Source organism: Larus michahellis, chromosome 4 (assembly GCF_964199755.1).
Source record: "Larus michahellis chromosome 4, bLarMic1.1, whole genome shotgun sequence".
Classification (NCBI taxonomy): domain Eukaryota; kingdom Metazoa; phylum Chordata; class Aves; order Charadriiformes; family Laridae; genus Larus; species Larus michahellis.
In genome coordinates this window covers 2,444,917-2,460,999 of record NC_133899.1, presented here as the reverse complement: position 1 = coordinate 2,460,999, position 16,083 = coordinate 2,444,917, and the positions used below count along the sequence as shown (strand labels likewise).

General features: G+C 40.1%; 1 protein-coding gene across 9 annotated transcripts in view; it reads left to right on the top strand.

The window, feature by feature from the left end:
• Window positions 1–15,826, top strand: part of BANP (BTG3 associated nuclear protein) — a 153,004-nt gene extending 137,178 nt beyond the window's left edge. For 7 of the 9 annotated variants that reach the window (XM_074582728.1, XM_074582722.1, XM_074582729.1 and 4 more), the window contains 2 exons: window positions 10,511–10,654; window positions 15,037–15,826. In XM_074582728.1, coding sequence (XP_074438829.1) covers window positions 10,511–10,654; window positions 15,037–15,108 — 216 coding nt within the window. In that variant the 3' untranslated portion in view covers window positions 15,109–15,826. The remainder of the gene's footprint in view (window positions 1–10,510; window positions 10,655–15,036) is intronic. The other 2 variants (XM_074582732.1, XM_074582731.1) reach the window with 1 other exon arrangement.
• Window positions 15,827–16,083: the final 257 nt, after the last annotated feature.

Sequence of the window (16,083 nt, the reverse complement as noted above, 5' to 3'; positions counted from 1 at the left end):
CTCCCTGTGATACTGACTCAAAATAAAATACTGCTGATGGAAACGGGGACGACTCACATCTAGGATTTCATATAATCTCATTGTATTTAGATCACACGGTACAAAGCTTGATTTAGGCTTTTATTTCTTAGTAATTAACTCCACATCTCTTTCAGCCAGCGTTAACAGTTCACAGATAAACTTTTAATTACACTGATTACCCTTTTGTGTTCAACACCAGCCGCGTCTCAAAGGAGCTGTGAGCCTGTTGAGGGACCCCCAGCTTGCCGTGGGGGCGTCGACCCGCTGAGAGCGTGGGATACTTCTAACAACTGCACCTTTGTCTTTAGGCGTTCACTTCAATTTAGGCTGGATGCACGTAACCTGGAGACAGATCGTGAGCCTCATGGGTTTTCTGTGCATCAGGTGTTTTTAAATCATGTATACAGGGGAAAAAAAAGGGCCACATTGCTTACTCCAGTTGGAAGGTGCTTAGGAAAGGGTCAGAGGGACAGTGATGGTATGAGCAGGTGTTTCTTTAAAAAAAGTCAACACGAACTGTGTTAATTTGGTCTTTTTCTGCCCCTTATGTTTCTCCAGTTTATTTACCAAATGAGACGTGAACACTTTCCGAAGAGCTCAGAATATTTATCTGTAAATTTATTTAAAAAAAAAAAAAAGCTTGTAGAGGGAATGTTAATAAAGATCATGAACCTCTGCCATGCTTTCCCTTCCAAAACTTCACGCAGTTCTGTACATCTCAGTTTTCTTTGCTCAGGGCTCATTACAACATTTGACTGACGGCGGCTGCTCTCCATAAAACCGTAGTCCTGGCAAGTCTCGGTGGCTTTGCTGAACGGAGTCAGTCTTCAGAGGCAGAGCCTTGCTCCTGGGGCTCGCTGAGCCTTGCGTTGCTTGGGGATCACCGAAACGGAGATGTAGGAAGCAAGGTGGAGTGTTATGAACGGGCTTTTGAAGATGCAGATGGTTTAAATACACTAAGCCACAATTTGCTGTCACTTATCGAGCTCAATCCAACCGCGGTAGCCGGAAAGATGGACATTTTTGTGAAGTTTGTTTAAGTAACCACAATAGCCGTAGTTTGTGTTCATGCCTTTCTCCAAGTTTTGTACGGGCGCGTTAAGGGAATCTCAGAGTAGACATTACTGAGTAGATCTGTGCTGTGGTGTATACTCAAAGTAAAAGCAGATGAGATGGTTTATTATTTGTTATGCAAAGAAATAATGCCGCTGATAAAAATGTACTCTGGAATTATTCTTTTCCTATTTCCACACTTGGTAGAGCTGCAATCAGTTTCACTTTTCATGCCTTTTAGTTCGGGGAATTTAAAGGAGGTGCTCTCAGTTATATGACTCTGTAGGGGTGTTAGTTAATGAAGTTTTGACAGATTTAAGGTCACATTTTGCACGGTTCAATTCAGCACACTTAGAAATACACAGCAGGGAGAGTTCCTCTCTCTGTGAACTGCTAAATATTAGACTTTTATATATGCTGAATTTATTTTTGTATTGGCACATTTTATGTAGGAAATAAATAGCAAATTTAGGTACAGGTTGTTGCTGGAGTAAGGAATGACTCTAAGTAAAGCTTTATGGACTAAATCTTAACTTCAGAATGATAAGCTAATCTTTAAGAGCAGTGGATCCTTTTTATACTGTTTCCGGTTACCTTACATCAAACGTACTTCTATTTTCAAAGAAACATATTGGGACGTTAATGGGAATATATTACCTTAATGTTACAAGGCTCTTTGAGTGTCATTTTCTGCAGACCCCTTATCTTACAACACTGCAATATCTGAGGACAGGTGAGTGGAGAAATTTGATTTTGAGTGATGGAAACTGCCAGGAGGATGCGTGATTTGGGGACTCTGACTTTGGTAGGTGCTAATTAGCACTGGGTCTCTCAGAACCCCTGGGGTTTTTTCCCTTTTCTTCTCTGCACGGCCCAGTCCGTACCCGGTATCTTGCTTAAGTGGAAAAGGGACATCGTAGCCGAATCTTTTGTTTGGCATCGGCTGTCTGGGCACGGCCATTAGGAGGAGTGGGGTTTTAATTCAATAAATATGCCCTGTTTAGAGGAAGTGTTTAGAAGGTAATTAGTAAAGAATGAGTATGTGTTAGGATACTTAATGTGAATCAGTGTTGCGTTATTAAAAATGGGCTTGTTTTTGTGAGCTTGATTGGCAGTATACTTATTTGCTTTATATTTCCAACGTGCTGTTCCCATCGTTTGAAAATGTAGCCCTATAGCAAATGATTGAAACGACTGTTAAATTTATTCAAAAGAATTTAGTTGATATATTACAAAAAGTAATTTTAAGCCTTCCAATTTGTATTTTCTGGTGTTTTCCCACAAATATCTTTGAGTAATGCTATTCAGTATTTTAATCAAAGATATGAAAGAAAATGAATAATTAGTGATACGTAAATGGCAGTGTAATTAAATGCCAAGTAAAGAAAGTTAACAGGTCATTTTTACACTCTGACCTAGATTACTAGATATGATTGACGCAGCCTGCCTTTTAATAAAGCTAGATGCAAAGTAATGTATTCTTCTAAGAACAAATATTCCAGAATTATTTTTTTTATACTGGTGAACGTTCGGTGGCCTGCCTGGCAGGATGAGATACAGTCTTTCACCTCCCAAAGCTTTTCCTGCAGGGAGCAATGAGAAGACGTAGAAGACGGGGCAGTGTGGTAGATGTCCCATGCTGTTCTGTCCATTGTATTATTTAAAATAAAGATGGGATGGCCTCTAAACGGGATGTTATACTTCAACAAGCAGCTGTAGTTTTCGTGTAAATTGCTTTGTGTGAGGGTCTTTAATTTATGCCGTGTTTAAGACAAACTAGACAATGATCAGCCCTTTGTAACAGTAACCTATTAAAAACCTGTGAATTTCTGGAAACTCTCTGGTGGCTGGATATGAAACGCATTACTAGAGTACACATTACGGCCTAGAGGGTTTTTTTTCTCTTGTGGTGATGCTGGTAATAATGCAATGATAATCAGAACAAGTTCAGCTTGAAAATTAAGCCGTTAATATATGTAATTATGTTGGGAAAAAAAATGTGAATAGTATATATTTTGGCTTTTTCCTGTACTTTAGTGTGATTTTAGTAGTTTGAAGTTGGACATACAGCAGCCATCAAAGTGCATCTTACAAAGAGGAGAGGCCTCGTATTTCGGAGCCTTCTGCTTAAAAAAGGGTGGCCAATAAACGATCTAAAGGACGGGTTACATCTTCCATGTGCTTACTCGTACCCCTGTGTGCTTCTCCTCACTAGTTACTGAGAGAGAAAAGCTGCAGATATTCCCTGTGAGCTCTCTGTCTTCCTTATCTTTTTGGAAGAGGAACTTCCAGTCTTTTATTGCTGTTATTATTTTGAAAAGTTTGGAAGATAAAACTTAGCCCTTAAAACTGTCTTGTAATTCTATCAAATACTTATTGTTTAATTTTAAGTACGGCGTAGAAAGTATGCAGCAATATGTAGTGGTCCTTGGTCCATCTTGTTAGCTGTGTATTTGTTCTGGCGGAATGTAGATTTATTTCTCCGGAAAGATAACACATCATCGGGCTATGTGCATTCTTACTTCATATACATATGGGATAGATAAACACAGTGCAAGGGTTACGGTGGTTTTCAATGAATGCTGCTTGACCTTAGCATGAAGAGGACTCCTTCTTTGAGAACAGTTGGGTCACTCTGTCCTTTGCTGCCACTCCTTTTTGTCACGTTAATACTTTCATTTTCTTGGAACTGGACTGTAAAATCACCAAAAGAACTTTGTATCAGCCACTGTTGGGCACAAGCGTTTCAGTACACTTGACCTTGGTTAAATTGAACCGGTGGCTGAAAGAGGAAAGAGTATAAAGTAGGTCGTGTATTGACTTTCCTTTCCTTTAGTATCTTCCGTACTGGACTTGTTTCCTAGTGTTGGGTCTTGCTCTGCTTCATCAAGTGAAATTGGGAACTACAACAGACAATCTTATAGAAGAAAATCTTGGCTTTCTTTGTACAGCTCCATTCCTTCGGTATTCTGCATTGCCTGTTCCAGATTCCTTAGTAAATGCCAAGGTGATGAAGACCTGGATTAGTCTAGTCCTCTGGTGTTTTCAAGGAATTCATTAATTTCTCATGCTAAAAAGTTTTGAGTTCTGCACCTAAACTAGAGTCTAGTTGCCCCAGTGAACTCATCTGTAAGCATGTAAATAAATGTTTTATTGGCACTAAATACAGTGGATGTTTTTAGTTTTAAGGCTCCGTGAAGAAAACTTTAAGACTGAAAAGAGTCAACTAGCGGGAATTACCTTATTTAAGTGACCGTGTTTATCAGCAAAGCTTCTTATTATTTGAAGGAGCTGTGTTTGCTGTTTGAAGGTATTCATGTGGTTTTGCCAGCAATGATGAATGGCAGTGTAGGAGGATGATAGGCAGGTATTGTCTTACTAGGAACCATCTAAACTCGTACCATCCTTACACTTTTGGGCCCAAACTGTCCTTTTGGGTTTTTATCAATGTTTTAGCTAGGGCATGTCTCTGAGAGCTTTCCTTTTTCCTACGCACAACTCATTTCTTTCGTGCCACATTTGCTGAAATGGTTGCTTGCTGGTTATAAGTGTTACAGGATTTTCAGATGTGAGCCTTCTATAAACAACCACTCTTTCAGTGATTCAAAACCTCGGTTTTTTTAAAGAAACGTCATCTTTTATTGCATTCCTGCAGTAGAAATGGGAAGAAATGATGGAAAAAAGACGCCAAAATCCCAATGTGTCTTGGTTTTGAGCTTTTTATAGGTAGGCAAACATATGTGCTTGCCTAGATTAATAAAAAAGCTCACAACAACAGTAGCACAAATGTGTTTTAGAAGGCTCAATCTGGCAAGGGCCAGACTGAGGAATGGGTTTTTTTGGTAAATAAACTTTAGCTATCCCAAAACAGTTACCTATTTTTGAAGACTGGGGTCTAGAGAAAAGTTTTAAGTTATGGTCTTCTAGAAGAATAATTCTCAGTGATAAGTAAAATCAGCAGAGGATGTGATATGAATTGAACCGTGGTTGGAAAGTATGCTTGAATAATTTTGGAAGAAACTGAAGGAAAACCTATTACATTTTAATCTTTTTTAAAAAATTTTATTTCCTGCCCTGGCAGTTGAACGTTAAATGGGAACTATTAGTTATGGGCTAAAATAGTCTTTAAATGGAAAGGAAGGGAGCAGAGAAAGTAGCTGGTTTTCATTATTAATACTAATTTTATTATTACATTTTATATGACAAGCATCTTGCTGAAGAAGAGAGAAAAAACAGAAATCCAGGACCTTCAGGCTCAATAGCTTGCATGTCCCAAATCATGAAGACTTTGAAGAGAGAATGATAGAGGAAAAAAGGTGGAGAGAGGAGGGAAAAAAGACAAACCAAAGAGAAAGGCAGAGATTTGGGTCAGTGGGGTACCACTGCGAGGGGCTGTGCTTCTGCTACGCTTCTAATGGGGAAGCCTGGGATTGTGTTAGTGATGCTGTAAGGAGGGATAGAGGATGTGCGTATGGGCACAATGTGCTTTGAGTTGGGTAGGAGGGAGCTGCCTGTCCCTCAGCTCATTTTATCAAATCTGTCAGCTCTTGTATCTCATTGAAAGCCTGTAGAGCTTTCGGGAAAATATAAACGTTAGGTCAGAGAGACTGTGGTTCTGTATTCACGAACAATGCCAAGAGTTCACACTTCATTTTAAAGATCCGAACAAAATACTTTTCCTTCTGGTATTTCTAGGACCATTTAAAATCACAACTAATGGAAATGCATTTATATTTCTTTCTGAAGGTGTTAGGGAACACTTTCTTATTCTCAAAGGTGACGGGAATAGTGAAAGAAGGGGCTCTTTCATGCTTGCTTTTTAATTTAGGCAAGTTGCCTTCACCAGGGTCACCGTGCAATGTGGCAGTCTTTGAGGCAACAAGGTTTGGGACACGAAGGCTTGCAGAGGTCGGGCTCGGTCACAAAATGTGCTTGAGAGCACTGGTAGCTTTGAAGCATGCTCAAAAACATACATCCTCAAACCTATCCTCAAACAGCTTACAGACGTTTCCTAAAGTATTCTGTTTTTTCTTGATAAATATACTTCACTAGGTTTTCTATTTGGGGAAAAGCCTGTATCCGTGGTTGTAGCTGCAAGCTAAAAGGACAGAAGAATTTAGCGAGCTGCTGTGTTCCAGCTGTGCGATTGCTTATTCTTGCAGTGGAAATAATTGTGCAATGTAAAGCGCGCGCTCTGGCTCCCCGAGAGCTAAAGATCTTGTCACTGTCAAGGCAATTTTTTACCGCTGACAGCAAGCAATAATAGATGACCAAACGCACTTTTTCTAAATACTTCACCGAATTGTTTAAGAAAAACGATTTTTTGGTCTGCTTGTTAATTTTAAAGGCACTCTTCTTTAGGACCATTTTCAGCCGTGACTCGAACTCTCACTAGCCTGAGAGATAGCTCGAGCGACGTTCCGTGTCAGGTGCTTCCGTGCGTTTGTGCCTAAGGCAAGGGTGACTTCAAGCTTCTTGTTCCGTGTGTGTGTTTAGAGCATGAGTTAATCAGTTCTGTTAGAAGTGAAGTTTATTATTTTTCAGTTTAATCATATTCTGTGACCTGTTTTGGACCCGTAAGGCAGGGTGTTAGAGAAGCCCAGTGGAACTGGGAAGAGAAGTTCATTTTCAGGGTGGATTGTTTATTTTTTTTGGTACAATTCCTTTATTTTAAGGTCAAGGGCAGGTAAGAATTACAAAGTTAAAGTGTTGGTTTGGAAGTCGTGAGCAGCCAAAGAAAAGCCCTATACCTGCACCTGCCCCGTTTGCAATGGACTCTGCTACCCAGCTCCGCCACGAGTTACTTAAAGCTGTTGGTCCCTTTATGTTTGTAATTTTCGCAGCCTTGCTATAGTTTCATATAAAACTTCTGACGCATAAGAACAAAACAAAACTATTAGGCGAGGCTGATTGAAGTTATAGGGCTGAAGTTAAATCCTGTTTTTATCTGGAGAAGCATGGTCATACTGATTTAGAGGGTCTGTTCAATCCAGTCTTTGGGCTCTGTCCTTCGTTATGTTTGTTCATGTCGCTCCGTCTTTCTGTCAACATGTGTTTTGACATAAGTTTCTCCCTTAGGACCTTTCTCCCCTATGTTAAAGGAAATGGGCATACCTGTTTTTATAAGGCACGGTGAATACTGTGGAAGGAAAAGGTTTTGCAAGTGCAAGCAGAATCTGAGGACCATAACCAAAGTTGCCAATCTATTTGCCGAAGTTGAGCTTTTCCTAAACAAAATACTTATCGATACTGCTGTTTTTGAGAAGTAGAAAGGGTGACGTCAGTCATAGTTCTTCAGCATAACAAAGTTTTAGCATGTTTTTTAAGTTAAGACAGAAATTTAATAAATTTATTTTAATCTCCAGTAGAGAAAATGTAATTTATTGCTGTTTTTAATGTTGTTTCGGTTGGATACTCCTATCTGGAGACACTTGAGAGTCTCGACAAATTACGTTACCTTATGAATACAGCGTGGTTAGTTAAGTGATATCTTTAGTATGCTGCAGGTCATCGTGGTGTCGCGTGTGACAGAGGTGGTCAGACATAGGAAGTGGGATCAAGTGTTCCAGGCTGAGCCTCAGATTGCGTTGATCCTCTCTCTGGCTCAGCAGATGAAACACAAGGTACTGGGGCACGGAGACTACAGAAACAGCTGTATTTCCAAATCTCTGTTAAAAAAAAAAAAAAAAAAAAAAAAAAGAGGGTGGGGGGGTAAAGATAGCAATTCTCCCCTTCTGCTCTCATCCACTTGTATCTTCATTGCCGAAGCTGTACCATAATTCAAACAGAAACCGCAGAGTAATAATTTTGTTTAGAGTGCTGTCTGTCAACAGGTATGAAAAAGAGTTTATTGCTCATTCCTTCATTTAAAATTCAGTCAGGTTAATTCATATGGGATCTCTTCCCAGTTCTTGCTTTTATTCTCATTTGTCCGGTCACAGGTTATGCCACAGTAACAAGCTAGGCAGCGTTTAAAGAAATCAAAGACAGGTATTTCTGTTAGCATGTGCTAGGTGGAGAAACATTAAGAAATCTTTTTCAGGATTTGATTGTTTTGCTTTTAGTTTTCCAAGTCCAGACTGATTTATTTATTTATTTATCCGTCCTTTCGGTGTTAGTAGTGTGTCTTCAGTAGTTGATTTGGTTATGTGAATCGAGCACTGAAAGCTCTTCAGAGTGTTTCAGTGCTGTGTTCTTCCCAGCGTATCCTACGCTGCTCCGGCGCTGTTTCGTCCTTCAGTGTTTCCTAAAAGCAAGATCAGGTTTCTAACTCTGATGTATTGTAGCTGTAGGGAAAAATACAAAGATGACAATTGCTGGAGATGTGCATGTATGATAAATATATCAGTGCGACATTCAATTTAGAGCCAGTCACCTGGTTTGCAAAACCCAAGTAGTTTGGTGTAACGCTGGTGGAAATGAGTCTGTCCTGCATGGCCATGCACCGTCCGCTAGTGAATGGTGCAGCCCGTACTCCTTGGGACCTGCACAAACAGGACATGACAAAGAAGAGAAAACTATACTAACTGTGACTTTTATAATGTTTGATATCGTATCTCTCCAATTTATCAATCTGTTTTTTCCAAACTATAGAACTGGAAACGGAGCACCGTGGATGTAGCTGTCGCTGCTGTAGTCTTGAACTCGGATTAGAACATGTTTAAATTTAACTGAGTTGGTTTTATTCTGGCTAGTTGGGGGATTGGAGCAGCAGCAATCAATCTGTGACCTTCTCAATGGAAATTCATAAATACCTGCGTTTGTCAGCCCCTCCTGACGATTTCATGTTGTCCGTTTTACCTCTATGAAAACTAGCTGAGCTTCATCATTACATCCTATAAAAGTGCTTCCTATTTCTTTGTGAATGAAGGCTTAATTACAAATCCAGCAGGAAGATGCAGTAGGAAAAGAACATAACCATTTGCGTGAAACCAAAAAAGGAAAGTGTAATTCGACAGCAAAAAGTATTTTATGCAAATATTGCTGGGGTGGGGTTTTTTTTGCAGGAAGCATGGTAAAGGTAGATCATCACTAGGAACCTAACAGGTTGGGTGTAAGATAACATATAACGGTTATTTGGTCTTCTCCAGAGCGTGTGCTGTAAAAGGGAGTTCTTTGGAAATGTGCCGGAAGGTGTGCAGTTGAGAACGCACCACGAAGCAGGGAAGCTGGTGCTGTTGAGAGTTTTAGGCTTCTTTGTCGTAAAGCAGTTTGTACGCGAGGATAACGGGCTTGTTCAGTTGCTCGCGGTCGTTCTGACGTTTGTAGTTCAGAAATAAATGAGACAAAATACATTTAAGACCTGCAGGTAATCAATAGGACAGCCTGTGATGTGGATCCGAGAGTATGTATTGTATAGTTCCAGAATAAATACCGTAGGATGAAAGAATTTTGCTTACTTCTGTAAAAACAAGCTGTAGCATCCTTTTGCAGTTTGATGCTGACCGTGTCCCAGAACACCCAAGATCCCTATAAACTCCTGACAACACCCCTGGAGGTCATTTAGGGAGGTCGCCTCTTTTTGCCTCCCACAGTCCTTAGAGAAATTCTGGTCTACCCACTCCTTCACGGCCACCCACCCGCAGATCAGCTGAGAAATCATACTTTAAGAATATTATTTTTGTTCTTTGTTCTCTTTCCTTGCTTTGAAAGATGTCTTTTGTTCCCTGCGGTTCAAATACCGTAGTTTAAAAATACATCATTCATGGCATATAGAAATTAAAACTGAATTTGTATATTTTAGCTGAATTTAAAAAAATGAGACTGGGGGCTTATCACTGGTTACATACATGTGTTTTATTCTGATTTGTGTTTCAAGAAGTAGGTTAAAATTAGTTTAATCACAAGAACGTTTTTAAGCGAGCACTTGTAGATGGATCAAGTGTTCTTTGTTTTTCGAAGTCTGTTAGGGCACCTGTAGTCTTCACCACTCAAAATGCAGATGTGTTTGGAGTAAGCATTAATTAGCAGTAATTCTTAAATCTACACCTTCATATACGATAGGAATATAAACATTACTGTAATAAAGTGTCACAAGTTGAATGCCTTTGGCTGTGAGAAGGAGTACCTTGGATCTGTGTCTGGTTTTGTAACCGTAAAAGCATTACTCAGTGATATTTTGTGTGCTATCGACATTACCACACTCTCAGTGTAACCTGCGCAGTGCATCCCACGTAGTCTTTGCGATGATCGTTAACAGAATTATGAATCTCCTGAGGCAGAATGCGGTGAGCATCTAGCGTGTGAATCTTTCCATATGGGTACCATCTCCTCTTGGAAACCCACACGGGTTAAAGCAACGGTTACCCATAGACAAGTTTTCTTGTGTTTCTCTTTAATGGTCTTCGGGTTTGCATCTGTTTTAAGTTAGGTGGTTCATAACGCACTTCGGATCGTGGTTGTTTACAAGCTGCTCTCCCCATTGCTTCCCCTGCAGGTGCTGCAGGGTGCTCAGCTGATAGCTGTTGCTTCTGCCGAGCCTGCCTCAGGGGGTGTTGATGGATCCCCGCTCCAGGGGAGTGATATCCAAGTCCAATATGTGCAGCTGACACCAGTGACAGACCACTCTGCGACTAATCAAGTATGTATATATATATTTATTTTTTTTGCCATTTGAATGTACTTAACTTGATTGAAACGCCTGTCAGATGATCTATATATCTATCCACAAATACTGCAATCCCAATGAGTTTACGATCCTGTTTCCAAGCTCTTAAAAAAACCAAAACATCTATAGTAAGAAACATCATTTTGTTAAAGGTATCATTTTTGTTAAAGGTCTTTGACTATCCCTGCTTCCATGTTCTTGCCCAGTGCCTCTAGAGAATAGTTATTTTGGTCATCATTGTTTTTCTGCATCCTTGAAGGCTGAGAGCCATGTTGAAGGACAGGGCAAAACACTTGCTTGGAATCTATCCAAAAAGTATTTTTCAGACTGAGGTTTCTCTTAAAAATGTTATTCCCTTTCTGACAGCGGTTTTCCAGTTGTTTTGATCAACAGCCTGGATTTCCCGCAGGAGTCGCAATGTTAGCAATTGTAAGTGAACATTTGATCCTCTCAGTTACGGTGGAGGAATTTTTTTTTAAATTTATTTTTTTTTTTATATCAGTTTGAACAGTCTTGTATCTGACTATAAAAAGTTTCTCATCAGCTTGAAGCTGTGACTGGTGATAACACGAGAATGCTGACTTAAAACAGTTGTCAGAATTTTTTCTGAAGATGGTTACACATTTAGACATTCTTCTGTGAACCCCTCTTACTGTGCTGCTTTTCTAGAGAATGCCAAGTGGTTGCGAAAAATAAGCTGTTTCTTGCTAGCCAAAATATAATGGTATCTTTAGAAGCCAATATTAGACTGATACATACCGAGTCTCGTCGAGAATTCTGATCTGGCTACAAACATTTGGATACTGAGTCTCTTGAGGGAAGAAAAAGAAAATTGCATCAGAAATTAACGGAATCACGTCCAGACTTTGCGTGCACGAAACTCAAGTGCTTAATGCTTCTTCCGTGGGCAAGGCAAGCTGCAGATCAGTTCGCTCTATGAAGTTAGAGCACATTCGTTATCCTGGTGGCAAGGAGGGCCTCAAACAAAACATGGAGCTGTGTCACATATAGCCAAAGTGCCGTCTGCGCTGGCTGGTGCAGGTGTGGAAGCCAGAGCTCTAAACTCTCTTAGTTGTCCCAGGCCACGCTGGCTCCCCACCTGGATGCTACAAAGTGCTTTTCAGAAAAATTATGCTCCCTGCCAAAAAGGATCGGCCTGGCACGTCAGTGTGCTGCGCTCTAAGAGTTCATTCTAGTTTCCTGTGCGCTGATTTTCCTGCGTGGATGAGCCCTTAATAGTCGTTTTTCCCTCTTTGCTAGATTTGTCTCTGCACTGGCCTGTTTTATTCCTAGTCACTTGTAATAGTGCACTCGACAGTAAGCGTCGCTGCGGGGATCGTGCCTTATGTTGTATAAATCCTCAAGTACTGCTGGTCCCATCCAATTAATAAAGCACATACGCGTCAGGTAGTGAGAGGTGTCTCTCGTGCTGCTGTCTTCACTCCAGGCCTGGGAAATTCTCAAATTTACCTCCCACGGACTTTCTCCTGGGTCTGTTCCTCGTGCCTGTCCTCCCTTCTCAGCTGCCACCTCTGACGGGCAGGAGGTTACGGAGCGCAATTATAAACCTCAGCATCCGTCGACCACACGACGGGCAGCCACCAGAGGGGTTACTTTTCTCTTCAGGGACACTTTGCACCGTGTTAGGTTTTAATATTGTGGTTAACCGCAGAGATTTATACAAAGCCTGAAGAGAAGCAGAAAAGGAATGTGAAATAAGAAGAGTATGAAAGGAAAACCAGACAAGACTAAAAATAAGTTTGGCATAAATATTTCCTCAGTTTACACAAACTAAAAACTACGGATCTTTAATGAATTGGAGAAACCAACTTGGTATTTGCCTTACTCTGAGTTATATGGATGGCCCAGTAGCTTTTTTGGCTAAAATTACGGAATAGCTCTACTCATCTTGGATCTCTTATCTGAAGGGAAAAGTCTTATCTGAAGGGAAGACCCTGTCGGTGAGGCCGCAGTGACGCTTTTTTCTGTTTTCATATGGTTCTTTGCCAAGGGTCCCGAGATGTTCTCAATGATTTTGAGTCTATTTATCAATCAAAGCTTATAAAAGTGGAGTTTGTTATCAGCCTGGTTTCAAATTCCGTGTTTGAAATGCCACAACTGTGAATTTATTTAATGTCTGAAAACAAGACACCTGTTTTCTTACCTTTTTTCTTGAAAGCCATGCCTTTGGAGGCAATTGCACACGCAGAGCTGAAGGTAGGAGTGGGGCTGTTTGAAATGAATCCCCTCTGTGACTTCAGCTGAAGCAGACAGCAATACGCACTTCAACCTAGTATTTTCAGTGTATTTCTGCATGATTTTGTATTTGCAAATTAGCTGTAGACAGAAGTATTAACAGCTCAGATTCCGACAGTTTTGTAGCGATCCCGAACCATGCTTACAAACACAAACTATTAATATATGTGCAGTGTTTCGCTGGCGTAAAATTGCAAACGCATGTATGGAGGGAGTCGTAGTTTGGAATCAGATGCGTTGTGAGGATTTTGGTTTCATTGGCTTGTTTTCAGGTCTCGACAGCATTCTTAGTTATAGCAGCTTGCAAAATTTAGAAATACAGGATGTGATGGTGGCGAAGAATATTTGGATTATTTCTGAGCTCAAATTCATACGCTGGTGGTAAAGTTTATTAGATTTGGAAAAAAAACATATTTCCAAATCTAAAGCGTGCTTCTCATCCCTTTGAACAGTCTCCTACTCCTGGTCTAAATGTTGGATAAATATTCAGTATTGCTGTTGTCGCCATTATTTGATAATTATATTACTTCAACAGTTTTCCGCTAATGGGAAAGAAAACTTCATGGTCACTTGAAAACTCAGCTGCTATCAAAATTAGCAATCTGGTAGAATTATTCACCACTTTGGCATTAATTTATTGAACATTTATGTACACACCAAATTACCTATAAAGTTGAACGGGAAAACAAAAAATCTTGTGGCTGTGTGCAATTACTGGCAGCAAGGCAGAGAGATGAAAAGAAACACTTTGACAACAAAACCTTAATTTGGGAGCAGTGCTTTATATTTTGAATAAACGAAGTTGTGACTGTGTAGTAAAACCTAAAGGATTGGAAATGCAGTTGAGTTCCCACCCTTGTGTCTTTGTGTATCGTCTTGCAGATGCTAGGCTGGGAGCGCAAAGCAGGGCTTCAACTAAGATTTTTCCGTAACAGAAGTACTGCCACAGAAATAATTCTGTATCCAGGGCGTTACATAAAGCATCTATTAGATGAATTTATGGAGGGAAAATCCATCAGGGGCAGATCTCTGGAATCTGTGGGAGTACACAGGAAAATATCATTAAATGCTTGCCCTTTTCTTGTAGTTTATCTATGCTTGTGATACTGGCTGCTATCAGGGGAAGGCTTATTGGGTGTGATGGACTTTATCCAGGCCAATACAGCTGTTCTTAAGTGCTATTTATCTTATAGCTCTGAAGATGGAGTTTGCTTCATAATCTAGTTTTCCTTACTCCAACTAACTTGGCTAAAAAGTGTTCTATGGGATTATCCTTTCACAGCATTGTCAGACTACTGGTAGGCAGTAACTTAATTTTTAAGGAGACTTCCTTTGAAAGCTTAAGTCAATTGTGTTTAAATTCTTTCACGGAGGACTTGTTTTGCCTGGAAAGTGAGTAGAATCAGGCCCGTAGGAAGAATTCTATTTGAGAAAAAATTCACTATAGTAGCGCTATTCTCATTTTACACAAAATAGAGAAAGACTGCAGTGGGTAAAGTCAGCAGTTTTAGACCGTATCCTGCACCAGCTGGGGAAATTCCAAGCGCAGGGCAACCAGGTAATTTTACTCTCCTTACCTACAATAGTTCTGTCACTCTGGGGCTTTCCTACTGTCTTTCCTGTGATCATCCTTGGTGGACTGTCCTTCTGTAGCGCTGTTCAGCTCTGTACCCCCGAGCTGTCGTGCTGGGACAAGTCCTTCCACAGCTTTGGCACATGTTGTGCCAAACACGGGTTTTATTTTGTTTCTTTTTAGAGCTGGTTCTTTCTTGAGAAGAGAGAGGGAATAATTGTTTTCTGTTTTCTCTCTTCGTGCCACTCATGACTTTGTAGATCCTTATCGTGATTTCATTATTTCAGCCTTCTCTTTCCAGCCTGAAGGGCATTAGTCTACTTAGTCTTCCTATGGACTCTTTATGTTATTTTTGGTGCCTTTGTAAGTGTATTCCTGTTTCAACTCTGTCACAGAGCCGATATCCGTGCAGGCTTTGCACTGGTCTATACAGGAACTTTATATTAGTGTATGTTCGCGTTCCCTTGGCTACACCAACGGGAAGCACTTCTGTATCGATTTACTGATTTCATCTTTCCTTTCGCAGGGCACTGATACCCTTCAATCAGCAATCCAGCCAGAAATGCAGATAGAACACGGAGCAATCCAAATTCAATAAGAGAATTGTGAAAAGCTGCGTCAACCGAGATGTCAGTGAACCGCGGTCAGAAGTGCAGTGCTGTAGGCTTCGTGCAACCACAGGAGAATGGAAATGCCTGTTAGACTAATGGTCACACCTCGAACATCTCCTGCGAATAGCGGAGTTCTGGTGATCTGGTTGTCCTCACCTGGAATAAATCAGACCCCTTGATTTAAATTGGAGCTACATCGATTGAGGATCCGGCCTTCAGAAGAAATAAATGGCCTGCCCTTAGGTACACTTAGGGAGGAAAAAAAAGTCTTTCAGAGAGACGGAAAGAAATCCAATGAATCAAAACCGTGAGACTAAATTAATGTTTCATCCTGTTCATTTCTTCTGTGAAACACGCCATTTGAATGTCTGCAGATACCTTAGGAAGTGTATTGCTGCTTTGCAATACTTGCTTTACCACAGATAGAAGATCAAGAGCTCAAATATTTTTCACTGTTTAAACAGCTTTTTTTTATTTGCTATGGTGTTTATAACAAAATGGAAAATATTTAAAAAAAAGAAAAATCCCATAACTGCAAGTATTAGACTTTTGCTGGTGTTTTCTGTTCAGTGTAATGAAAAATGTATTTGCAGAAGACTAACAATTTTGTTTGTACTGTTGCTTAACTACTTTTCTAGGGAAAAAATGCTTTTAAATGCTGTAATTATGCATTTCTAATGAAAAATAAATGTGTATTTATGAATAGTGCAGCTCTAAGTTGCTCTCTGCCTTAGGGATGAGTACGGTTTGGCTGGACTCTGCTGTAAGAGTGTAGTTCTGGAGTATTTGAAGACAGACGCTATCTGGCAAGCTCTGCTGTCACACTGAGAAGTAAGATTAAGTATATAAGGAAGAAAACAATCTTAGATCATGTTATTATCTAAATTTCCAGTGCAAGAAAAATGTGATAGTTAAGCTTTTGAGTCTGCAAATCCTATTTTATACAATGAATTTATGAAATC